General features: G+C 49.6%; 10 protein-coding genes across 10 annotated transcripts; 2 read left to right on the top strand and 8 right to left on the bottom strand.

Annotated features, from left to right (window-relative positions):
- Window positions 1-325: 325 nt before the first annotated feature.
- ARO8_3 (Aromatic/aminoadipate aminotransferase 1) lies at window positions 326-1,710 on the top strand (the record flags this gene model as incomplete). The annotated part of the gene is made up of 2 exons (XM_007815792.2): window positions 326-789; window positions 870-1,710. The coding sequence occupies 2 exons, from the start codon at window positions 326-328 to the stop codon at window positions 1,708-1,710; spliced, it is 1,305 nt and encodes a 434-aa protein (XP_007813983.2).
- Window positions 1,711-2,303: 593 nt separating this feature from the next.
- Window positions 2,304-3,840, bottom strand: J3458_020429 (uncharacterized protein; the record flags this gene model as incomplete). Its single annotated transcript, XM_007815791.2, has 4 exons — window positions 3,758-3,840; window positions 3,194-3,697; window positions 2,776-3,093; window positions 2,304-2,684 (listed from the first exon to the last, which is right to left on the bottom strand). The coding sequence occupies exons 2-4, from the start codon at window positions 3,449-3,451 to the stop codon at window positions 2,304-2,306; spliced, it is 957 nt and encodes a 318-aa protein (XP_007813982.2). The 5' UTR covers window positions 3,452-3,697; window positions 3,758-3,840.
- A 257-nt stretch (window positions 3,841-4,097) lies between these two features.
- Window positions 4,098-6,465, bottom strand: J3458_020428 (uncharacterized protein; the record flags this gene model as incomplete). The annotated part of the gene is made up of 3 exons (XM_007815790.2): window positions 4,098-5,015; window positions 5,076-6,253; window positions 6,375-6,465. The coding sequence occupies 3 exons, from the start codon at window positions 6,463-6,465 to the stop codon at window positions 4,647-4,649; spliced, it is 1,638 nt and encodes a 545-aa protein (XP_007813981.1). The 3' UTR covers window positions 4,098-4,646.
- Window positions 6,466-10,318: 3,853 nt separating this feature from the next.
- J3458_020427 (uncharacterized protein) lies at window positions 10,319-12,394 on the bottom strand (the record flags this gene model as incomplete). Its single annotated transcript, XM_007815789.2, has 1 exon — window positions 10,319-12,394. The coding sequence occupies one exon, from the start codon at window positions 12,392-12,394 to the stop codon at window positions 10,319-10,321; it is 2,076 nt and encodes a 691-aa protein (XP_007813980.2).
- Window positions 12,395-12,459: 65 nt separating this feature from the next.
- Window positions 12,460-14,364, bottom strand: J3458_020426 (uncharacterized protein; the record flags this gene model as incomplete). Its single annotated transcript, XM_066122027.1, has 1 exon — window positions 12,460-14,364. One exon carries the CDS (start codon window positions 14,362-14,364, stop codon window positions 12,460-12,462), a length of 1,905 nt encoding a protein of 634 aa, XP_065973017.1.
- A 52-nt stretch (window positions 14,365-14,416) lies between these two features.
- J3458_020425 (uncharacterized protein) lies at window positions 14,417-15,679 on the bottom strand (the record flags this gene model as incomplete). The annotated part of the gene is made up of 1 exon (XM_066122026.1): window positions 14,417-15,679. One exon carries the CDS (start codon window positions 15,677-15,679, stop codon window positions 14,417-14,419), a length of 1,263 nt encoding a protein of 420 aa, XP_065973016.1.
- Window positions 15,680-16,259: 580 nt separating this feature from the next.
- Window positions 16,260-19,809, top strand: J3458_020424 (uncharacterized protein). Its single transcript, XM_007815788.2, has 5 exons — window positions 16,260-17,046; window positions 17,119-17,193; window positions 17,253-17,329; window positions 17,389-18,509; window positions 18,571-19,809. Exons 1-5 carry the CDS (start codon window positions 17,010-17,012, stop codon window positions 18,674-18,676), a joined length of 1,416 nt encoding a protein of 471 aa, XP_007813979.1. The 5' UTR covers window positions 16,260-17,009; the 3' UTR covers window positions 18,677-19,809.
- On the bottom strand, window positions 19,111-19,422 carry J3458_020423 (uncharacterized protein; the record flags this gene model as incomplete). Its single annotated transcript, XM_007815787.2, has 1 exon — window positions 19,111-19,422. The coding sequence occupies one exon, from the start codon at window positions 19,420-19,422 to the stop codon at window positions 19,111-19,113; it is 312 nt and encodes a 103-aa protein (XP_007813978.2).
- Window positions 19,810-20,173: 364 nt separating the features above from the next.
- Window positions 20,174-20,857, bottom strand: J3458_020422 (uncharacterized protein; the record flags this gene model as incomplete). Its single annotated transcript, XM_007815786.1, has 1 exon — window positions 20,174-20,857. One exon carries the CDS (start codon window positions 20,855-20,857, stop codon window positions 20,174-20,176), a length of 684 nt encoding a protein of 227 aa, XP_007813977.1.
- A 963-nt stretch (window positions 20,858-21,820) lies between these two features.
- On the bottom strand, window positions 21,821-22,892 carry RPL20B (60S ribosomal protein eL20; the record flags this gene model as incomplete). Its single annotated transcript, XM_007815785.1, has 4 exons — window positions 21,821-21,979; window positions 22,051-22,227; window positions 22,311-22,495; window positions 22,889-22,892. 4 exons carry the CDS (start codon window positions 22,890-22,892, stop codon window positions 21,821-21,823), a joined length of 525 nt encoding a protein of 174 aa, XP_007813976.1.
- Window positions 22,893-23,106: the final 214 nt, after the last annotated feature.

Genomic DNA, 23,106 nt, shown 5'->3' with positions numbered 1-23,106 from the left:
CGAGTCAAGTGTGTGCCATACAAGAAAAAAAAAAAAAAAACCGACTGCCGAATCTGCAGACAGACTTCGTTCCATGGTAACGTCGTACAAATTCAGAGTGTTGCAGAGGCATTGCCGTCACTGGGTGACTCACAGGCGGATTCCGGCGTCGGCCCCAAATCGCACAGCGACAGACTCACGGCTCGAGACTCAACAGCTTAATATAATATACACACGCGCGCGCACATAAGCTTGCTCGCGAGAGTCCCGACTCGGCCTTTTCCCACCATTCATCGGACCCATCCACAAGAGCACTCACTCACTCACTCACCCGCTCGCTCACCCCATGGCTTCCCAACCCTGGGCTCCGTCAACATGGCGCTCCAAGCCCATCAAGCAGGCTCCTAGTTATCCTGAGCCGGAGAAGCTAACCAAGGTCGTCAAAGAGCTGTCGCGCATGCCGCCGCTGGTTCACCCCAACGAGATCCTGGCTCTCAAGGCTCACCTCAGAGATGTTGCTCATGGCAAGGCCTTCCTCCTACAAGGAGGCGACTGCGCCGAGCTCTTCGACTACTGTGAGCAGGGCGCCATCGAGTCCAAGATCAAGTTGCTGCTGCAGATGAGCGTGGTTCTCATTTGGGGCACTAACAAACGTGTTGTCCGTATCGGTCGAATGGCTGGCCAGTATGCTAAGCCTCGATCAAGCCCAACCGAGATGTATCAGGGCCGCGAGATCCCGAGCTTCAGGGGCGATATTCTGAATGGCTATCACGTCGATGAAAGAGACATCGATCCTCACCGCCTGACCAAGTAAGCTTCAGTCTTCCCAGAAAACACATGCGACGTCGGTGAGATGGATTGGCGCTTTCTGTTGCTAATCAGATTCGTAGAGCCTACCATTACTCTGCGGCCACCCTCAACTACATTCGTGCTTCCATTGCGTCCGGAATCGCAGACCTTCACCGCCCCCTGGACTGGGGCTTGGGTCACGTCCGCGATCCAGTCTTGAAGGAGAAGTACTCGTCCATTGCCAGCAGCATCCAGCAGACCCTCCGTTTCTTGCAAGTCATCAATTCTCGCCCGGACGAGCTGCACACCGTCGAGCTCTTCACCAGTCACGAGGGACTCCTCCTAGAGTACGAAGAACCTCTGACACGACTGCTAGAGTCGCCTCCGGCTCGCCCAGCACCCCCCGCCAGCAGCAGAGCACCCTCGCCTCCACTACCTGCGGATGATGACGAGCCCAAGGCGCAGCAAGCCTACTATGATACGTCTGCGCACTTCATTTGGATCGGAGATAGAACCCGCCAACTCGACCATGCCCATGTTGAATTCTTCCGTGGCATTGCCAACCCCATTGGCGTCAAAGTTGGCCCCACGACACCAACCTCCGATCTCCTAGACCTGTTGCGGACGCTCAATCCCGCTTGTGAGCCCGGCAAGATCACTCTGATTACGCGGTATGGTGCCAACAAGGTTGGCGAGCTGTTGCCCAAGCACATTCGTGCAGTTGAGGACTCCGAGTACTGCCGATGCGTTGTCTGGCAATGCGACCCCATGCACGGCAACACCCTGTCCACGCCATCCGGTATCAAGACGCGCCGTTTTCAACGATATTTACAAAGAACTTCAGGAGTCGCTTCGCATCCACAAGGAGCAGGGCAGCTACCTTGGCGGTGTTCATCTCGAGCTTACTGGCGACGCCGTCACAGAGTGCCTAGGAGGCAGTGAAGGTCTCGAGGAGGACGACTTGTCCACCAACTACACCTCCTTCTGCGATCCTCGACTCAACGAAAAACAAGCTCTTGAGCTTGCATTCCTAGTTGCCGATCACTTTTCACAGGAGCAAAAAAACGATGCTTAAGGCTAGAAAATAGAGGCAAGCTGCGGCTCATTAAGAAGTGAAACATCATGTACATACGTGGGATGAGTCGACATGGAATACTCAAAAGATTTTTGGTCCTATACAGGGGTCGACAAGTGAGTCCCGGATGAATAAAGAGACATTTTGATACGGGAATGCACTATCTAAAGAAGGATGGTGTATGGGAACAGCGTGCCCACAAAAGGGAATCCTTGCTTCTATGGGAACAGGATATTTGCCAGCTTCCATACTCTGTTCATCAACTGCACTGCTCAAAGTCACAGGGACGCTCCATATGATATGCTGCCAACGTCGCAAAGGTGATGTATAGATGAAATAGTCTGATTGCTCGAACGGTAACTCTATGGCATCACTGGCAAGATAGCTAGAGGTGGTGATATGAGCCAATCATCAAACCATTCCGCCCTAAGGGTCAACATTCTCGACGTTTGAAACCACATTACAAAATATAAATAGTTTGGGCACCTTCGAAGGCGTCACCCTTGTCCAATTTTTGCCAGCCATCAACACTCCCTGCTTCGACACAAACCATGTTCTTATAGCCGTCCTTGGGAGCAAAGTCGGACATTTCCTGGGCTTTCTCAATCCAGGGATTCCACACAACAACTTGGTCAAGATTATCTCTGACAATCCGGAAGCAAGGGCGGCCGGAATCAGAAATGACAATGGGGTGTCCAGGACCTTTGGCCGGAGTGTAAACACGATCCATTTCACCGGAAAATGTCACCGGCGATGAAGATTCGGTCTTGGTCTTGGCTCCGTCTAGCTTGTCGACGTACTTGGAGTCTTCCAACCCAGCTATTTGGACGGCAGATATATCCTGTAGGGCAGGCGCATTAATGTCGGCTGGGCTTCGAAACATTCAAACACAAGCCAGATTTTGTTGGCAATAGAATAGACTTGTTACACACCTTGATATTGAAATATGTATGTAGCAGCATTTGGCAATCGAAAGACTCTTCGCCATCATTAGTTATGACAAGCGTCGTAGTCAAGCTCTCCCGGTCTAAAGTAACGCTGTATAGTAAACCAAACTTATAGGGCCAAAGAGCCTTGGTAGATTCGGCAAGAGTATCAGATGAGAGACCAAAGTCAAGCTTTACGCTGGAGCTGGAGCTAGAGCCTTCGCTAGTAGATTTCCCCAGAAACTCCCATCGAGCAGTTCTAGCAAGCCCATGCTGAGGCAGCTTTGAAGTAGCTTCATGGTTGGGAGTTGCAGGCCCGAATAACTAGCCACGAGTTGCGCGTTAGATTCTCTTGGACTCGTGCGTTGCAAAAACTTAATTACCCAAGGGAAAAAAAAAGGGACTTGGATAATAGGGGATATACCGGAAAGACCAAAGGGATACCTCCGCGCACGCCTTTAGATCCATCTAGCTTCGTATCCTTGCTCAACCACAACTTTTCATTACCGGCAGCATCCTTCCAGCTGAGGACAGTAGCGCCGAAGAGCAATACTTCAACACTCTCTCCCGTGGAAAGAGCAGCCGAGACACGAGAGCTACCATCTGAGATAGTCACCTGCGGCTGTGGAGGTAGACCTGGCGTGGTAGCCAAAGCTGACGGCTTGTTTGGTCTGTCCACCATTGTAAAAGCTGTTGTGTTTTCGTTCGCAAATCGGTTTTGTTTTTGTTTTCGAAGCGAGGAGCAGCGAGAGTGTTCGAATGAAGTCCCAGATGGTAGACCTATGCAGGCACTTGGCTTATCGAGTTCAATACGGCTGGTCAAATAGCGAGCCCGTCAGCCACAAGAGGCAGTTGACCCAGGAAGAGAGCTGTTGGCCGGCAGGGCACAGAGAGATATCCGGGGTTAGCAGAAGGGCGCGTATTGCCTCTGTTTGTCAGGCTTTAGCAAGATGCCAAGGTGTAGAAAACACAAATGAGGGGTTCTCACATAGACTGTGGATGGGCTGCAAACACAATGCGGAAATAGACGATGATGAAGTGAAGGAGGATCTGGGTGGTCAAATGACACGCTCTAGTTTGTCTGATCTGAGGGAGAAGCTGTCGCAGGAGGGGTGGAGGGGAAAGGCGGCCAGGTGGAGGATGCATGGCGGGGTAGACTGATTGCATGGTCTGTTTGAGGCGCGAATGGACAGTATGTCAAGCGATGTACTTGCCTCGGTACCTAAGGTAGTTATCGGTAAAAGGGAATTGGCAATATGATTGCCACTTTATCTCCCAGGTCATTCCGTGGCGATTGACGAAGAATTAAGAAACATAGCACCCTTTCCCGCAAACTGATTTTGTACAGGAAGCCTTAATCGTCCATTTGTCGTTGGAACCACTTAGACTTTGGATTGCATTCGGGTACTGCGGTGCAAGGGTTGCACCATTTGGATAAGGGAATATAGAAAGACATCCTAATGAGCAACTAGTTCAGTCTAATTCCTTTACATAGATGCCCTCCTTCGTTTCTACAAGAAATAAAATTGAAAAAGTCTTCGCATTCAATTCAAACCCCCAGTGCAAGAGGGTGGGGTTTTTTGATGCAGTACGGTGATGAACTGAGTCTGCAATATGAAGCATTCCGCAGTCGGGTATATAGGCACAAAAAAAAAAAAAAAAAAAAAAAAAAAAAGAAAAAAGAAAAAGAAAAAAGAAAACAGTTCTTCCAAGATGCACTGCGGACTTTCCAAGACGTTTACCATGGAGCTCATCTCCGAATGGACCAAGAAAAGCTCAAGGGATATGTAGCTCGATGTCTCTTCTCCTTCTAACGAAAGAATTCCAACCTGGCTCCAGCTAAGCCACGGCTGTAGCTACAACACCGAAGCCGTTTACTAACGGCGGCGCTGTGTTTCTTCGTCGTTGTTGGTAAACATGCCGTTATTAACATCAGTGCTAGTTTCGCTAGAACTGCCATTGCGATGCTCCACCTTGTTCTTCTCGTCAGCCTCATCAATACTGATGAGAAGCTCTCCGTTTTTACCGTAGCGACGAGGCTCAATTTCGGCTTGGTGTACGACGGTAAGGGCACCCCTCCAACCCTTAACTTTCTGGAAAATAGTGTCCATTTCTTCAAGAGATCGGTACGCAGTTTCTGGAAAGAAGAAGTAGACGGAAGGAACCATAATGGCGTTGATGATGGCGAAGATGGTGTAAGTGTTGTATTTGATGTTGGTGAAGGAGACGGGGGTGATCATAACAACCTATAAGTAAAAATGTTAGCATATCTTTGCATCATAATTAAGCAACGATGCTGTTCTTACCATGAAATTAAAGATCCAGTTGGAAGAAGTAGACAAGGCGTTGGCTGGGGCACGGGTACGTAGAGGAGTAATCTCAGCCGGGTATAACCAAGTCATGCCGAGCCAGCCAACCGCAAAGAAAGTGTTGAAAACAAAAAGGAACACGATACCTGCAATTTGGCAGGCGTGATTGTTTTCCTGAGAGCCTACACCTGCGAGAATAGCCATGGTGGCGGCCTGACCAGCAGCACCGAACAGCATAAGTTTTCGACGACCAACGCGTTCGACGAGAAACACAGCCGGCCACGATGCAATGAAGTACTCGGTGCCGTTTAAAGCAGCGAGGAGACGAGATGAGAATGGACTCATACCGAGACGACGGTAGATAGTAGCGGCATAATACGTAATGAGGTTGATACCTGAAATCTGCTGGAACATCTGATTGACATAGGCGATAATGGTACGGTGCAGAGTGCGGTTATTGTCGCGAGCGAAGCAATCGGCGAAGCTACCCTTGCTCATCTCTGCAACAGTTTCCTTGATGGCGCGAAATTCGTTCTCAACATATTTGTCGTCGGTTTCAACCTCAGCAATGGCGGCAATGACTTCTCGAGCCTCGGCGTCGCGACCCTTGAGGATGAGCCACCGAGGAGACTCGGGTAACCCAAGTACAAATGCCAGAATGAAAAGACAGAAGACAATCTGGAAGGCCAGGGGAAAACGCCAAGCGACAGAGCCGGGCGCAAAGGACAAGCCAAGGTCCACCCAGTATGAGATCATGATACCTCCAGTGATCAGTGCACCTTCAATCATGACAAGTTTGCCACGTTTATGAGCTGAACAAGTCTCGGATTGCCACATGGGCACGGTGGAAGTGTTTCCACCATTGCCCAACCCAGTGATGATGCGTCCAATGATGAAATGCTCGAGAGTGAAAGCAGAGGCTTGAAGAGCCGCTCCAACAACCATGATGGCAGTACCAAGGAAGATCATACGTCTGCGACCAAGAGGATTGCCGATGAAGATGGTGATGACTGCGCCAATAAAACAGCCCAGGTTGTATGAAGCGACAGCGATGCCTTGGTAAGTTGATCTATTAGACTTTTGGGCGTCTGTCAGACCATTTTCAGTGTCGTTGATATCTGGGAACTGTTCAAGGAAGATAGGAAGTGTGAGAATGCCACCCATAACACCTTGGTCTACAGATCATTATTAGCACGGTACTTACAATGTCGCACAAGTGCAGAGCTCGGCACGAGTCGCAACGACTAATACACACAGGGCGCACAGAAAACAGAAAACAGAGAACAGAGCGCCTACCATAACCAAAAAGGAGGAAGTCACATCCTGCTACTGCTCCAATGGCCCAGTTAAGGGCATGGCCGGAGAAGCCCAAGAATTTCTTCACCATGATCGGTGAGAGACGAGGGTAGAAAGCGTTCAATACGAATATTATAAGCCTTGGTGTGGCCCGTATTGTTTTCACAGTCTTGGAACCCTGTTGTCGGTCCCTTCCTTCACTTCACAGCCTAGAAAGCGGTGGATGGGACAACAACGGTTATGGATGGAAGACAGAGGTAAACCAGAGAGTAACATGTGTGTGTGTGAGAGAGAGAGAGACATAAGCGCTTTATAAAGTTGCATTGGCCCTCAAGATACCAACGGGATGTGGGAACGCGGCCCGGGCTGAACCACAGACGTGAGCATGGTGATGAACGACAAACACAAACGGCCGAGGCAAGCAGTTACATGGACCTTACTCGGTCTTTCCGCAACACATCAGACACTCGACACATAACAATAAGTTGGCGAGGATGGGGAGGTTTGGCACTCTGTACTACAATGTTGGCCAAACCGGGGGTTCTCCACATGGCTCCATGGCGATGTTCCACCAGCCCACGAGACCGGCCCTGTTCGCCGTCATCAAATCCATTTGGCCCGCCCTCGTCAGGTTAGGTCAGGTAAGCCAGTTAACAGTCAGAGAACCCGAGAGACATGGACAAGTTCGGCCACCGGTGTGCAGCATCAAGCGTAAAGGCTGCTGGGGGGCCCCTGTGCTGTGCAACTGCCTCTCAAGCTGCTAAAAAGCGAGAAAGCTAGTATGTACTCCGTGCAAGACACATATTGGAGGCTGATGCCGGGGTTGTTGTCCGCACACCACCACCATCAACACTTGCTGACCGTTCGCGGAGTGCCTATTTGACTCTTTCTGCGGCGGGTGACTCCCAAATGCTGTAGGCGGGCCAAGCATCCTTCGAGATGGCTTGCGGCTTCTAGAAGCGCCGCTGGTGTGCCTGACTGTCACCATTCGGAATTCCGATTCGTTGGACGAGAAGTCGGCATATCGGTGCGGTGGGAAACCTGGTGTGATTATAAAAAGGCGGCGAAGACGAGGCCGTCGCTTCACTCCCTTCTCTCGCTCGTTAGTTACGTTCGAATAGTCTTTGCGCCTCCAGGGCTTCCGCAGATGACAAGATGCACAGACGGTGTAGAATGCGCCAGTTGAACCTGTAGTTCAGGCCCTTCAAGTTGCATTTGCAACCATATCCGACCCTCTTTTCCTGCCCTAGCGGGGAGCCTGCGACGTCATTCCACCGCAAGCCGTGGATAATGAAGGCATCCAAATGGAGAAGGCACTGGGCCAGCTATGACACTGGTGCCAAATCCACCAGACTGAATGGCGGGCCACGATGCCCCTTGCGCAGCAAATTATACAGCCAACTTTGAAATCTGTTTCGCCAGAAAAGCATGTAGGGGAGAAAAATAGCTGCGGCCTGAAAATAGAGGATACCGGACGTGTCGTGTGTGGAGTGATTTAATAGAGGGGGAAAAGAAGCAAAGGAGAGTACTTGGTACGCACCAAGAAACTACAGTCCATAGTACTTAAGTAGCATAGCTCATTGGCACATGTAGCGAGAATTGCTTCCGGCGTACCCCTCACTGTATCCCTACAGGCACCTGCTCAAGTACTGGGCACTACCCAGGTTGGGTACCTAGGTACCTAGGTAGGTACTATAGCACTTTGCTTGCCCCGGTGCTTTCCGCCCCCTCTCTCGCTCAAAAATTTATCCATGAGTATAAGGGTCCAGATGTCTTCTTTCTTGAAACAACTCGCGGGGTTAGACGCTCTTCTCGCGCGGCATACATGACGATTGCTTTCATCCCTTCATTGCTGGCTCGGGGTTACTCTTGCTATACCCCCCCCCCTTCCTCTCTTTCCCCCTCTTCTCTCTCTCTCTGCAGATTGCTATAGCCCGTAGCTGAACAGTGCCATCAGAAGCACAGGAAGGTTTGAAAGAACAGTCCAGACTGGGTGTCGCATGACCTTCATTCTTGTCCGTATGTCTCACGCACATCGTCACCCCGCCTTTCACAGATTGTGTTCTTTATCTGGCTTTGTAGCGCAAATATAGCAATTGTATGCCAACATTCTCAGCTGTCTGGATTCGCAGCCAAGAGCTATGGCATCTTTGACCTTGCCGCGCTGGCAACGTCGTCGGTACAGGTGGGACCGTGATTCAACACGGATCTACGGAGTGCATCACGCTAGCCGTTCAAGCATGCACTTCACACCCTTGTTTGGAATCAACAACAGGCACATATGTTCGGCCTGGCAGGTGGAATCAGAACGGATGCTGCTTTCAAACTTTTAATTTTATTGGGTGCTTCATGCACTAGACAAAGATCTTCTGTGGAAACGGACCAAGGCGTTTCGAGGGCACAGTGTGATACATGCAGACACAACAAGTTGACGTCATTCTCACTTCGCGGACCGACTCTTTGGAATTGTGCTCTTTTGGCTTTCAGTCAACTTGTTCGACCAGGCGACGCTGAGGACGATGGAATGGATGGGTTGGGGGGATGGGTTAGCATCACATCTACCCAGATATCACCGCCTTTCCGTACATGCTATGATGCGGAGCAATTTTTCTTAACCTTTACTGACTACTCCGTACAGCCTGGCTATATCATGGGCAATTGCCTCAAAAAAACCAGTGCATCGTGAAGCATCCTCCCAAAACCCTCCAATGATGAACTCAGATTAACAGCGGCGTGGTTTGTACTCCGCATCCCCTCATTGAAGCTGCTATTTCCGAGACACCTTTATCGCTTTTCTCTTATATCCATATTGGCACATCGGAAAGGCAACAAGTGCACATTCATTTCAACTGGGAACATAGGAACACTATTCCCACGATAGTTGTGTGTAGAAACAAACTAGTACATCAGCTGCCCTTGAGGTCCACTCATCTGACATGCATGCAGCATGCTGTCCTTTGTCAATCAACACTGAAACGGTCTCAGCTGCAACGTGTTTTAGCGCAAATTTAAGATTGCATCATACCTGTCAAATTCGGGGGTAGCTGCCTATCCTGCAATTTTTCTTGCAGCTATACGGAGTATCCATTGTTGCATTGTCCCAAGTTGCACCTTTTCGCATCCATTCTCCTGTGGCTGCAAACCGTCGCGGACGCCATGCTTCATCCTTCGGGCGGCACTCGGCGACTGTCTGCGACGGGAGGAGACTCATAACTTGATTATCCTGTTGTTTATCCATGGTGTGAAGGAGCTTAAAAAAAACACAACCCACACTTTGCTGCAAATGGCTGTAAAGTGCGATGATCCACTTTCGGGATACCGAAGTTGGTAATCCCGTATTCGAGGTGCTTGACGAAAATTGAAGAAGCGGTTGCTGGGACTCGGCTGATTGCCCCAGACTTAGCTATTGCTGGACGATAATTCTCAGATCATCGAGATGGCGAGTTCCAAATGGACCGGGGGCGGTGGGGGTTCATGGGGGCTTTCCATTTTGCATGCACTCTCGCGCCTTAGGCTGAGCGATGTTCAGTCCTCGACTCATCGACATAACAACTACCTGCTGACAGCAACTCGGACTAGAGGAACAATCCTTTCATCCCAAGTTCAGGCTCCAAACTGAGGCACACCAGTGGATCCCAGGTAAATTTGGGCGGATGGGGTGATTCTCATTATCGAAATCACTACGTATTGTTGTCGTCCTTGGTGCCTTTAAATTGTGCACTAGCATATCCTGCGCGCCGTGTTGTATTTGTAACATTATGTTCTCTGCGATTCGTGAGACATTTCCCAATACCAAAAAAGGTCCTTTCCAACACCGAGGTACATATCTTGATCAAGGAAGGCATGTACCCGCTTTGTACAGCGATAAAGAGTCTCATACAACGCCACTGATGCCGCAATGCTCGCCGTAAAAGCTATTCCTTGTAAACACTATACTCCTTCCTTCACTGGCCTCTTGATTTTCTCTTCCTGGTTCGTCCTCTTCCTCTCCTCTCCGCTTCGAAAAGCTCACGCTTCATATCCATCAAAATATCCTCAACCTCATACACTTTCTCTCTACTGAGAGATGCACTGCGTAGTTTATCGAGCCCACTCCGCAGAGTTTCCATAATTGTCAGGGGACTTTCTCCTCCAACTGGTGGTCCTACACTTGATTTTGTGCCAACAGAAGTTTCCATACTTTCACCAACCTTCGACCCTACTTCGAGCTCCATCTCATCCTCATTGGCTCCTCCTGCAATTTCGCCCGTGGTCGCACCTTGGCCATCTCCCTCCACGTGGTTCTGCTGGGACGCCTCATTAGATTCCTTTACTAGTTGAGATTGTACTTCCTCATCAGTATCACCACCGTCCGCATTCCCACTTGGACTCTTGGCTCGACGCTTAGGATCTCTTCGAGCCTGTCTTGACTCACGACGAAGTGCCTGTTGTTGCCTTTGCCGAAGGCTACTTCTAGTCTCCATACCCTCAATAGGGTCGTTCCTGTCGTCGCAAGTCTGTGGTACACGCGGGTCGGATTGTTTTTGTCTGACCGATAATTCTTGGATTTCATCAGTAACAGATCGTCGCCTTTTGTTGCCCTTGTCGGAGTGCTTTCCGACCCTTTTTCTTTTCTTCCGAGATCCTCTTGCTTCTGTCTCCTCCGAAGCCTCGGCAGTCGATGGTACCACGGGAGGTGGCGTTTCAACTGTTACATTTTCCGGTTTCTCAGGTGATGGACAAGTAGAATCTGTGTGTACCATAATACACCCATGAGATCCAAGTGGGATCTTTGAACCCCCCTCTGTGCGGTCAGAAAGTTTTGAGCCACCCATTGGCCTCGTAACATCTTCGCCATGCTGCGCCGCGTCCTGTAAATCCGAGAGTACACCAGACTTCGTGACATCTACCTTTTGTTCTGTCATCTTGTTCTCCGCTTCCACATGCCGTGAAGAGCAACGGCGGGATAATGATTTGGATCCCTTCGCCAAGTCATTCTCAAGCTTCGGCGTGACTTGAGCTGTCCTTGCTCGTGTAATTATACCTTCTCCGGGTGTGGCGGGTGCTATCAAGGAACGCTGGGATGACTGATCTTTGGCTTTCCTACTACGTGATACACCCTCATCTTCACGCTTGTTAGAGACTGCATGGTCAGTAGACTGGCAAGGTTCGGCTTCCATACGTCTTGTCCTTTTCGAAGAGCGACGCAATTTCTTTGGTGCTTCAATGTCTGCAGGCCCAGTAGGTTGCAGCTCTGCTGCTTCTCTTTGCTGATTTTCAACGGGAGACCCCGGTGGCGAGGAAAACTCCCAGCTTTCCATGACACTTCCTGCCCTTGACCGAGATTGGATCTCAGATAGAAGGGGGTACGGGCGGGGTGCAGGCGGCGAAGACGGGGGGTCATTGAAGTCATCCAGTTGTAACACCTGGCCGCGCCTGGGGGTTGGTGTCAAGCTAATCAGGTCTTCGAAGGATTTACTGTGTTCAGGGGTGCTCTCCTGTACCATTTTAGGACTCTGAGGCACATTCCTTTGTGTACTTGGCCCGGGCAACTTGTGGACGGATGGTGGAGAGAAGTTGGATTGGGCGTCTGTGTATAAGACTGCATTTTGACGCTGCCTTTCTCGGACCTCCTTCTGGCGTTCTGTCAGGTGCTGAGATTCGTTATGCAAGGGTGAGGACGACACAATTGGCTCAAATTGTATTTGAGAATTGTCATGTCGGCGGCGCGGTGTGCTCATTCGTTTTGTTGGCTTTGCGTGATGGCACTCTGGTGTCAATTCTAGACGTCGCCTCCTGGTCATTGGTCTTCTAGATGCAGACAATCTCGAGGTTGACGTTGTAATGTTGGCATCAGGATGCGATCTTGTTGGGGATAGAGCATCCGAGCTGGGGTCGGCTGGTAGGCCTCCCTTTGCAGTCTGTATTCCGAGACCAGTATTTCTGCTGGCACCTGGGACGACAATATCAACCTTGGATCGCACAGAAGAAACGATCGCCATGAGACTGTCTGAACATTGGATATCTTCATCATGATTCATGATTGCATTCCACATCACACATGTTCTTTTCACAATAGTCGCATGCGTACTTTTAAAGGCAGCCGTTAGGACTGGCTCAATAACATCCAAACTTTGTCTGTCCGGCCGTTCTTGAGCAACGAGATTGGAGCAAACATGGTCCCAGATAGTAACAATCTTTGCAAGAGAAGGTCAGTGAAAAATGGATAAATTGGGGGGCTTTTTTCAGGATCCAAACTCACACACGTGAACAAGGAAGAATCATGCTCCTCTTGAATATGAGTCTTTTCGTCCTGAAGCCATACGCAGAGTCCAGTTTGCAGTTTGCCTAACACCTCTATTCCGAAGAGGGGCCAGTTTTTGACCAAGAATGTATCCATGGCCCCGAGCAATGGCACAGTACGCACATTCCAATTTGTGTCTAATTGCTGATCATACAAAACTACCAAAAAGTGATTTCCAAGTTTGTATAGATGATCGAGCGGGTCGAAATACGTCATTTTGGGCAGATTTGGAGGCGCTCCCCAGAGCCTTGACCGAGCAGCTTCCACGGCTTGTTTGTCTCGAGGCAGTTTCGCATGGTTGAAGAGAGAGGTGACAGCTTGGACGACCAATGGGGATAGGCGTTCAGCTGCCGCACTGGGCATGTCTAATATCGCTTTGGCTAAAGGTTCGATGACGACTAGAGAACAGCCAGCATCGCCAAAATCGCTCGAGACTTGTGTGGCAACAGAATCAAACAAGGGAGTCCACTGTCGAGGAGGTAGATTTGGGTGCGAGCTGAGACCACGTTCTATTAGAGACACAACTTCTCGGAACTCCGGGCCGTTCATTTTATCTGGAACTGGGACACACCCAGCGGTAAGAATTGAACGCTTGTCAAGGTACGCTTTAGCACAATCTGCAGCCAGCAACCAAGGCCCATATGGCGTCAAAGAGTGGCGAGGTAACAGCTGCAATAGCTCTTTGGCCAAGTCGAAACGTCCTTTGGCACTTCTGCCTTTCAAGAAAGGTTCAAAAGTTGACTGTAAAAACCTCGCCGTGGTGTCGTCATCGCTGCCGCCAACAGGGACAGCAGCAAGCATTACGAACAAGTGATGCAGAGGCATACGTACGACCCCTCTAGGCTTATCCGATCGGTCCACCCGCTGTGATGGCGTAGCAACTGGCTCAAAGATATTCAGAACAGTCATAGAGAGTCTCTTCTCAGTAAATGGGAGAAGCCCTAGTCCATCGATGAGAATTTGTACTAGATTAGAGACGCCAGAGAGAAATTTTGAGTTGGACGAAGCAGATTCGGGCTTAGCACCCTCCGTCGTAAGAACAGTAGAAAGTAAACCGAACGTACAGCCAACAAATTTGGCCGTATCCTCGGAAACCTTGATATCTTTTGCAGAGGCAGCTGTAACAGACCCCACAAGTGCCTGCCACAATCGGTAGATCAAGCTGTCTTTATTCGCTAGATCGATAAATTTCTTTTGAATGATAGGTCCCACCAATTGCAACACCTTGTCACAATTCCTTCTAACCCACTTCGAATCAATGGCGGGGAGTTCGTCCGGTTTGACTGGAGGCAGATCAACGATGCGGTCTTGCCTCCAAACACGCGGTGTGACGACATCCAGAAGACCAACAAGTAATCTAGCTGCTTGCATAATGCCATCTCCAGGGACGTCAGGCATACCATCCAGGCTAATGAGTTGGCTTATGATTGGTTGCACGGCAACATCCCACAAGACATCCGTATCGTATTTGTCACTACCGGGAGTAAAGGCGTAGTAGTATAGGTTGCATATACCACCAATTACCACCCTGCGCAGTTTCAAGGCTTCTTCTTGCTGTTTCGCGCTCGACTTTCTGCGAAGTTGGCTAAGAAGAGGCTGACATAACGTCGCAATGCATTTGGGGCTGACTCTGTTGTCCGAAAGCGAGAGATAGACGTATCTGTTCCATGCAAAGTTGGCTTCTTGTTTAGTGGAGTGGTCCGTCATATTGAAGGCAGACTGCACCAGGGTCAACCAAGGTCCATAGTGCTGCCATCTATCAAGGGGACAACGAAGAAATAGGATGACGACGCTCCATATTTGGGGGACGAAGTGGCAAAAATGCTTTTCCTTGACCATCGCCTGCAGCCTCTTTACATGGAAAGTCGATGTATGTTTCGCTATCGTCGGCTGCTTGAAATAGTTCGGTCGCTTTTCGAAGTAATTGCTTTTCGGACCGCAACGCAAACCCTGCCTCTGATCCCAGGCTGATGGCTTGTGAGCGAATGTCTTTGACAGAACTGAGCATGTCAGTAAACATATCCTTGAGCCAATCAAGGTGAGCAGCCATGTGGTTTCTGGACTGTTTGATGAGTCGCTTGTATATGTGTAGCCGGCTCATTATAATGCTTTTCCCCTTTAAGTGATGTTCAATCTTGTGCAAAGCTGCTACTAGACGACCAACTCTCTCCGAGGTCATGACTTTGGCAGAAAAGTTCTGAAATGCCACGACTTGCATAAGATGTCGTATCACATCCTTGGGCATCGCTTCGTCCTCAAACGAACGGATGGACTGCTCAATGACGAAAACGCTGAAGTCAGAGGTAAGGGTAGACGCAATGGCCGGGAAGTGAAGAAAGGTGGCAAGCAGTGTGAGAGAATGATTAATCAGAGACGTGTCTAGGTTTCCATGGTCCGACTTTGCCGTCATATCCCGCTGAACAAATTGCATAAATAGGCTCATCTTGTTTTGCAAAGCGACTCGATCCGGAAGGTTGTTGGAGGCCTTGAGGGCTCTGGAAAGCATCATATATGCATCCAGCTTGGAGTCCCGGTCTGCTCCGGCCAGCTGCCTGATAGTCGAGTCCAGCATTTCAATTATATTAAGCGGTGAAGGACCATCGAGCTCGTTCGTAAAGCAGGAAGCTAAAGGGTTCGGGGACGAGGAAGGCTTAAGGATGCTCTTGACAGGTTTAAAGCGTGTTGCTGACGACGGAGCTGAGAATGGCGAAGATTTGCCGGCCTTGAGACCTTCGGGATATTGGGGGGCCTCGCAATAGTCTGTGTGAGAGGACCACTCAACCTTCTTCCGAGCACGACTGGAACTGGGGTTGGATCCCGTAGCAACAGGTGAGGTGAAGGAGTGGGCATTCGGAGGGGTGTGAAGACTCAATATTGGGTCAAAGGCCGAGGCTCGCCCCAGAACGATGGATTTGAGAGAGACGTCGACTTCGTGGCTAGCTTCACGAGGAGGAGTTGGCGGCCGAGCTGGCAGTGCGATCAGAATATTGGTGGGAGAGGCCGAGGCTACTGAAGATGCCATGGCTGCTGCCAGGCAGCACCGGCGATCTAGAGCGCAGAGAATTGGCCAGCAAGCTCACACAATGCCATGCAAGAGGTCGGTGTAGAGGGTGGTGGAGGTTGCGTAGCCAATGCAGAGAATTGACGCCGCTGTATAAACGACGACTATTCAATTTTGCAGCAAGTCAGGGTTCCACTGCACGTCGAAGCACTTTTCTCAAGTAGCCAAACTGGACGTATGCGAAATGCGAGGCGTGGAATCGGGGTTGGAATTGGGGGTTGAGATGAAATGTTGAAGGGCGACAAATGTCTATGTCGAAGGCATGGCCAAATTGAGTAGGGCAGAAATGGAATCAATTAATGAATTGCCCTGCACATGCACCCATATCCCTGGCTGCTGGACCTGGAGGCTGGCTGGCCAGCTTGACTTTTCAATAAACGCGACCACGCTTCACGAAAACGCGTGCAAGCTGCTGCCAGTGCGCGCGGGGGACATGGCACCGCGGCTCATGACTAAGCCATGGGCCAATAGAGGGCAGGCATGCTCAAGTGCGCTCTGTCCAACTCCCAGCTGGCAAGTAGAAACTGGATCAATTGATTGATACGCAGAAAAGCATGGAGATAATCGCCGCGCACCGTGGCAACATGCACCATGCATCGTGGGTAGCACCTCCTTACATCCGCTAAAACCTTGAAACCTCGTGTACACAGACTTCTAGTTTTTTCATACTTCTCTGTTACTTCTTTATCATAACTGGCACCCTGCTCGCATTCTAAACTTGGTACGAACATAACTACCAGTTCCATCATCACCCTTCAGACATTTTGGAGCAGGTTGATCCTCGTCGGCGTTGGGTTGACTTGTTACTTTTCTATCCAAGCACACGGAAAGAACGTCGAGACAATTGGCCTCAGTGCTGCCTGGCTTCCTGCTCAACTGCCACCAAGTGCCCCGTTCAAGGTGGAGGCGTCGATGTCGGCTTATCTACGCCGCTGAAAGAGCAGACCCTCCGTCGTCGTCCTAACCCGCCTCCCCACCCACCTGCTACAGCTCTCTCAAGGTCGGCTTGTACGACATGTCCCAAGCTTCATGATCTAAACGAACTCAGGATTGTGTACTGGTACTTGTACAGAAACGTAACAGAAAACAGAGTTCATACGGGTATCTGTGCGGTGATTTTCTCTATCAGGTGTTTTTGTCCAGGGCTAAGAACTTCAAAAACCTAAGGTCACAACGTCGTGCTGTATTCGGTGTTTTCGGCCCTTCGTGCCGCTGGGTAGCATATACCAGCGCTCCTTGCTGTCGTTTCGTTGTTTAAATTCTGTGAGTTGAAGCCTGTTGTGAGTTCGAAATGGCCGCGATAGCCAAGGGAGCTGCCACTGGACCAGGTGAGTCACCCTAGGCTCTGTCATCTAGTCGTGTCAACAACGCAGTTCAAGCTAAGAGATACGCGACCTTAGCAAAGCTTCAAGCCGTGGCAGATCTGGTCAATAAGCTGAGCGATGATCTTGAAAAGTTCTCACTGTTACCCAAAGGTACTCTCCAGCCCTGCAGGCGACTATGGTGGTTTCGAAGTCTAACATTTTTGCCAAAGATCGCACTGATGCCTTAGAAGAGCTTAAAATATACGGGAGGGACCCTAAGTACGCAGATCCCATCTTCACCAAAGATGTTTGTAGTCTTCTTCCCAGCACCCATTGCTATAATCGCTGACTCTAACACTTCTCAAGGGATTTACTATGCTTCTAAGGTATTCATTTCAGAACACCCCAGATGACACCTCACGAGCCGCCCTGCGAGTAGTAGCCAATGCGATGCTTCTGAAACCCGAGACACGCCAGATGTTTGTAGATCAAGGGTATCCTGCTCAGGCTTGTGATCGGCTCAAAGCGGGCAATTGGGATGACGAGTTCCTTCTTTCGCGGGTACTGTTTCTTTCCACTTACGGTACCAATATCGATCTGCCAGAATTGATCGAGAACCACGAGCTAGCGGAGCACCTGGTCAACAATTTAGGACGCCACGTAAAGATCCTTTCAGATAAGCAGAAGGAAAAGCTGGACCCGATGGAGGATTCGGCACTTGGAGAGACGTTAAAGCTCATGTTTAATGTGACACACTTTTCAAAGACACATGTGTCTTCGTTTGCTCCGGCAGTGTCACTTATCGTGGCACTACTTTTAAAACAAGAAATACCCAAAACCAAGCCCTTGGATCCCCCCTTTGGTCCTCTTATTAATTCGCTTCTCAACCTCGATCTTCACACTGAGCTGAGCCAATTGGTTCTGTACCCCGAGAATGAGCCACACAAGTTAACGTCAAGGCTTGTGGACTTGCTCGATCAGAGCATACGAGCGTACAGTGGTAATGATCTCGAAACGGTTGTCACACCGGTGGTCAGCCTACTTGCTAAGTTGTACGAAAACGCTCGACAGCCAGTCCAGCAAAAGCTGCGCGAGTGTCTTCTACCAACCGCAGAGGATCGGCAAGGTGTGCTGGGCCGCTCCGACTCTCTCCCATCACACCTGCTGAAGAATTCAACAAATCCTACAGCCCCAGCCTTGCGAGACGCTATTTCTCATCTTCTATTCGATATTTCAGACAAGGACGCGTCGAAATTTGTGGAAAACGTGGGTTATGGCTTTGCATCTGGCTTTCTGTTTCAGAACAATGTGCCCGTACCTGCATCCGCTGCTGCCACCTTCAAGAAAGGTGACGGCTTCGGGGCCCAAAAACTCGTCAACCCAATTACCGGGCAGTTTCTGGACAGGGAGAAGATTGCCGATGGGCCAGATATGACAGATGAGGAAAAGGAGCGTGAGGCAGAACGCCTGTTCGTTTTGTTTGAACGGTCAGTGCTTCGTTTTGCATTTGACTTGTGCCAAGATAGCTTAAGGCTGACATGGTTCCAGGCTGAAAAAGACTGGCATCGTCAATATTCAAAACCCCGTCGAAAAGGCCGTTCAGGAGGGTAGATTTGAAGAGTTATCTGATGATTGTGTCGAAGACTTGGATTGATTGACTAACCAAGTAGCGTCTCGAAATAAGCGTGTCTTCGAAAGCATATATAGCGGCAGAGCTGTTACCTAGCCTAAGCCAGAAGAGGAAATGTGTACGGCTTGGAAGCATTTCAGACATTTTGTATAGCAAGGCTCTAATACATGCTAGCTGACTTGTTCAAGGGTGAGTACTAGGTAAATATTATCGTCGTTGTACGTCACCAGCATTTATCTTGCTCGAAAACTTTGAAGCAACTTCATTACATACAGCACAGCGATCCGTATCATAAAATAATGGTCAGTTGCCACGCGAGTGTTATTCTTAACATGCATGAGAATTTGCTAGAGTAGAGTCCTTTTCGAATTACTAGTGCGGCGACCAAACAGCTCATGTTTCCAGCCTCTTATTTCCCGCTTGGTTTCGCAGCAAGTTGTATCAGTTGTCGGAGACAACTAGGCGTTATTGTTAATAAGTGAAATAGCACCGATCACAGCACCAGCAAGTGGGAATAAACTTCGAGCAAAGTTCATCCATGCCCAAGCGTCCAGCAGGTTGTTGACCTGGGGATCACTGCCTGGAGTCCCATCTTTAGCTGCCTTTTGCAACGAAACATTAGTCCTCATCATGACAGCCAGGGTGAACGGCACGATAGCCAACATGCTTCCGGCCGCAGCTGCAAACCCAACCCATTTTCCACCGTGGCTCTGGACATCATAGGCAGCGTATCCATATGCAAGAGCAACTCCAACGGCAACTTTTGGCATGAGAGCTGCTCCACGTTTGTACACGTCTGCCCATGCCGGGGCGGTAGACTCGGGTGATACTTTGAGTGCAGGTATGACAATGAATGACAGTGATGCGATAGCACCTTGTAGGTCCATCAAACTTATTAGTTAATGTGCTTGACGATGTGCCGGTATAGCTTGTTCACGAACCAGCTGCCCAGGCAGAACCGACGATGCCGGTTGCGACTGCAACCAGGGGTGGACCTGAGATTTGCATTTCCCGGGGAACAAGAAAATTTTATATGTAGGCGAAGTGATGGGAGTGTTCGATAGCAGGTCTTGCTGAAGAATCACAGACAATGTTTTAGCGACGACGCTTATATGCTGGTTTCATTGTGGAGTAGGGTCACCATGAATGACTGTGAGGGACACTCGGGAATCTCGGACAAGACGCCGCATCATCCCCCTACGCAAGTTAATAACTAATTGGCACGAGGTGGTCTCAGCCCATTTTTTATGGGGCTCAGTGCAGGATCCTTAATCCTTGGTTGGATGTTACGTATAAAAGGGCAAGTCAGCTTCACACTGTACACATAATGGTAGAAATAACATCATGACTTCTGAATACGACCGACCAACAGATTGATATAGCAAAGATGCGGGAAGGGACACTATTATTGTGCTTGGAGTGGTTATTATCATCATCAGATCAAAGAATTCAACTGCCCTCTACTACGTATAGTCCAATGAAATCTGCAGCCCAGCATAGATTTTCTCCTTGCCGCTTTGGCTAAATTCCAGTCAACGACATCGGCCGTTTAGCCACATGGCCGTACAAAATCTCAGTAACTGATTCATCCTGCTCATCAGCCTCGTCCCAAACCTTGACAAGCTGCATATTCGCCTTCGCGAGAACCCTCTGACTTGGCGTATTGTTGTCAAGGGTCACCGCAACAATGCATTCCCTGACCTTGCCATCATCTCCCTCCACCGCTGTGCTCCTCTCTACCCTTACGTCAACATCAGCCCGTGGAAGCGCCCACCAGGCTTTCAAAAACGCGTGCACGAGTTCCGTGGCATACCCTTTGCCCCAAAACTCCTTACGAAGCATATACCCGATCACAGGCCATCCAAGCTCTCCCACCAGCATATGGCTACCTGCAGTCCCAATCATCTCTCCCGTGTCAGCCAGGCAAACAATGTATTCGTACTTGGCATCGCCCTCTGGTGACAGCCTCTGCTTCAACTTCTCCCTGGACCAGTCGATATCCGGATCTGGTTTTCCCTGCCCAGTCCATTTCATAACCTCGGGTTGACGGCGCAGAGCATGCCATCCCTCCAAATCGCTGTCCAACGTGGGGCGTAGAACCAGTCGCTCAGTCCGAATTTCTGGACGATTGTCCAAAGGTGGAAGAGGAGAAGACGGGAGGGTTGTCTTGACCATAACCCATTCCAAAGGAGAAGACTTCATCATGTTGAGTTACCGTCCATTGGTGGTTGCCGCTCGAATAGGGCCAGTTTAACTCAGCAATTAGGAGAATAATGTCTTATCCGATAAGGTGGTCTTGGGGATAAAACTAAGCCTCGTATGACTCTGTTGCAATATGTATATATTCGCTGCTCTTGACTCTTGAGAGAATTGTGGTAAATCCCAAACATAGCATGAGTCACAGAAGGCGTCGCCGAGACTTACTTCCACTGTGGGTACCGTACACGATGCCATGGAACCATGAAACCCATCTCCTGTGTTGTAGATACATAGATATTACGTGATGTTTGCAGAATAGTCTCGGAAATCGCATTGAATGACTATTTTGCAAAAAGCCAGCTTCTCTTGATCAGCAGTCGCTGGTCTTAGGCGTAGAGTTGGGCGACTCTGTCCAGAGTTGACCAAAGGCAGAAAACGTATGCCCATGCCAGGTTCCGATCAGCGAACCCCAAGACACTGCAGAATGTGACTTTGTTTTAATGTATGCCGCTTGAATCCGCATGTGCCTACACCTCACTAGACAGCAGCAGTCTTCACCAATCCAACTAGGCTTAACATGATGACGGAAAGTAGCCGCGTCATTGTCTAGGCTTGTTTGGGCCGTTGGCGACTTCAGAGAGCAAAATTCCAGAGCAAAGCAATCGTGACAGCCACCGTTACGTCGTCCTACAGTCATTCAATCACAAATTCCAATAAAGTACACCTTCAACAATGATGGCCTCACAAAAGTAGGAGCACGCTTGACGTAAAATGTGCATTCCCTTTTAGACTCCAGCTACCGATGTGGCATCGAATCGTGTCACTCTCTCAATCACTATCACGTAACACGCAAGAGTTTTGGTTCATTCGTTGCCTGCTATTTATCAGGCAAATGCAGTTGATATTTCCGTGATCCGTAGTAAACACCCGCAGAACCTTGCCCGACCATCCCCAGAAACCAGAAACACTCTAAGCGAAGGTGGAAGGTCGCTTTGCGCTGAACACCTTCGAGTTGCTAATCTTGGAAACACGATGAGGCAGAGGAAAGCTCAGGCCCTTCTGGAGGAGCTGCTTGATGTACGGGCGCTTGACATCTTCAGTCTTCTCGATCTCAACAACGCGCAGGATCTAACGGAAGAAGTCAGCACTTTTATCACCCGGATCCGATAAAAACATTTGGGTTGATATAATGTACGTACGTGGATCGACCTGAAACGAGCGCGATGGCGGGCAGCCATGTCGGAGTAAAGGGCCTCAACGGCATCAGTGCGGGTCATCTCACGGTACTCCTTGTACATATTGTGTGTACCGGAGCGGGAGTCGTAGCGCAGCCAGATGCCGAAGTTCTTGACCTTCTGGGGGTGCTTCTCATGGATCTATACCCCGAATTGTGAGCCTCAATGTTTTAACAAATAGAGAATCTGCACAACTTGGGACGGGTGGTCGGGTAAATTCTTACAGCCTTGACGCTGACAATCTCACCAGTAGCCTTCTTGACCTTTCGGAGACCTCGCAAGAAGTACCAGAATCGGGACTTGGCGACCGTCTCGTTAGGGGCAAAGATGGTCATGCGGTACATGTCCGGGGTTGGGTTGGCCTCCGTAGGCAGATGGCGCCCGATGACCTCGTATTCCTGAAGACGACCTATGTAAAAGAAAAAACGGTTAGTTTGTCGATTCAATGTAGGTTTTCGTCTATTATAAGCGCGTGAGATTTGTCGTCGAGATAGAAAGTGACACCATGAGTCGAAGTTCGGTTGCAGGTCGTGCGTAGGATCGAAGCTGAAAAGGAAATCTGTCGAGCCGCCGAGATTGCGTAAAGTTGATGCAAACAGCGCGGTTGATTTCACAACAGAATCATCGGCCCGGTTCAGAATCCAGAGTCCTTTCGGTGGGACACTCCATATCGTCAAATATCATAGAATTCTCTCGTTGGTGGTGAAATGCTGTGGCTGATGGTCCGTCCCTTGGTATTTTCCAACTTCATCCGACGCAATCCCAAGCACAGACAAAAACAAATTAGGAGGACGGCGCTTACCCATCTGGATTATATGTTAGTATATTAGTAGATGTTGGAATTAAATAATATTGACCGACTTACAGTGGCGGTGGTCAATGTCTTCGACAACTGGCGAAATTTGATGATTGTCAAAGTTGGAAGAGACACAGCGATAATTTTTGTGTGCGGTCGGTGGGGAGGGCACGCAGGACGAGAGCCTGCAGGGCTTAGGCTTCACCAGCGATTGGCTGAATTAC

Source organism: Metarhizium acridum (assembly GCF_019434415.1).
Source record: "Metarhizium acridum strain ARSEF 324 chromosome Unknown scaffold_573, whole genome shotgun sequence".
Lineage (NCBI taxonomy): Eukaryota > Fungi > Ascomycota > Sordariomycetes > Hypocreales > Clavicipitaceae > Metarhizium > Metarhizium acridum.
This window is presented reverse-complemented; position numbering and strand designations above follow the sequence as displayed.

Bases quoted from the DNA above. Each gene is read 5' to 3' on its own strand.
- J3458_020424 (XM_007815788.2), top strand. From the start codon at position 17,010: ATGGCCGCGATAGCCAAGGGAGCTGCCACTGGACCAG. The intron at 17,194-17,252 runs GTACTCTCCAGC...TTTTTGCCAAAG, and splicing joins GTTCTCACTGTTACCCAAAG to ATCGCACTGATGCCTTAGAA. The intron at 18,510-18,570 runs GTCAGTGCTTCG...ACATGGTTCCAG, and splicing joins CTGTTCGTTTTGTTTGAACG to GCTGAAAAAGACTGGCATCG.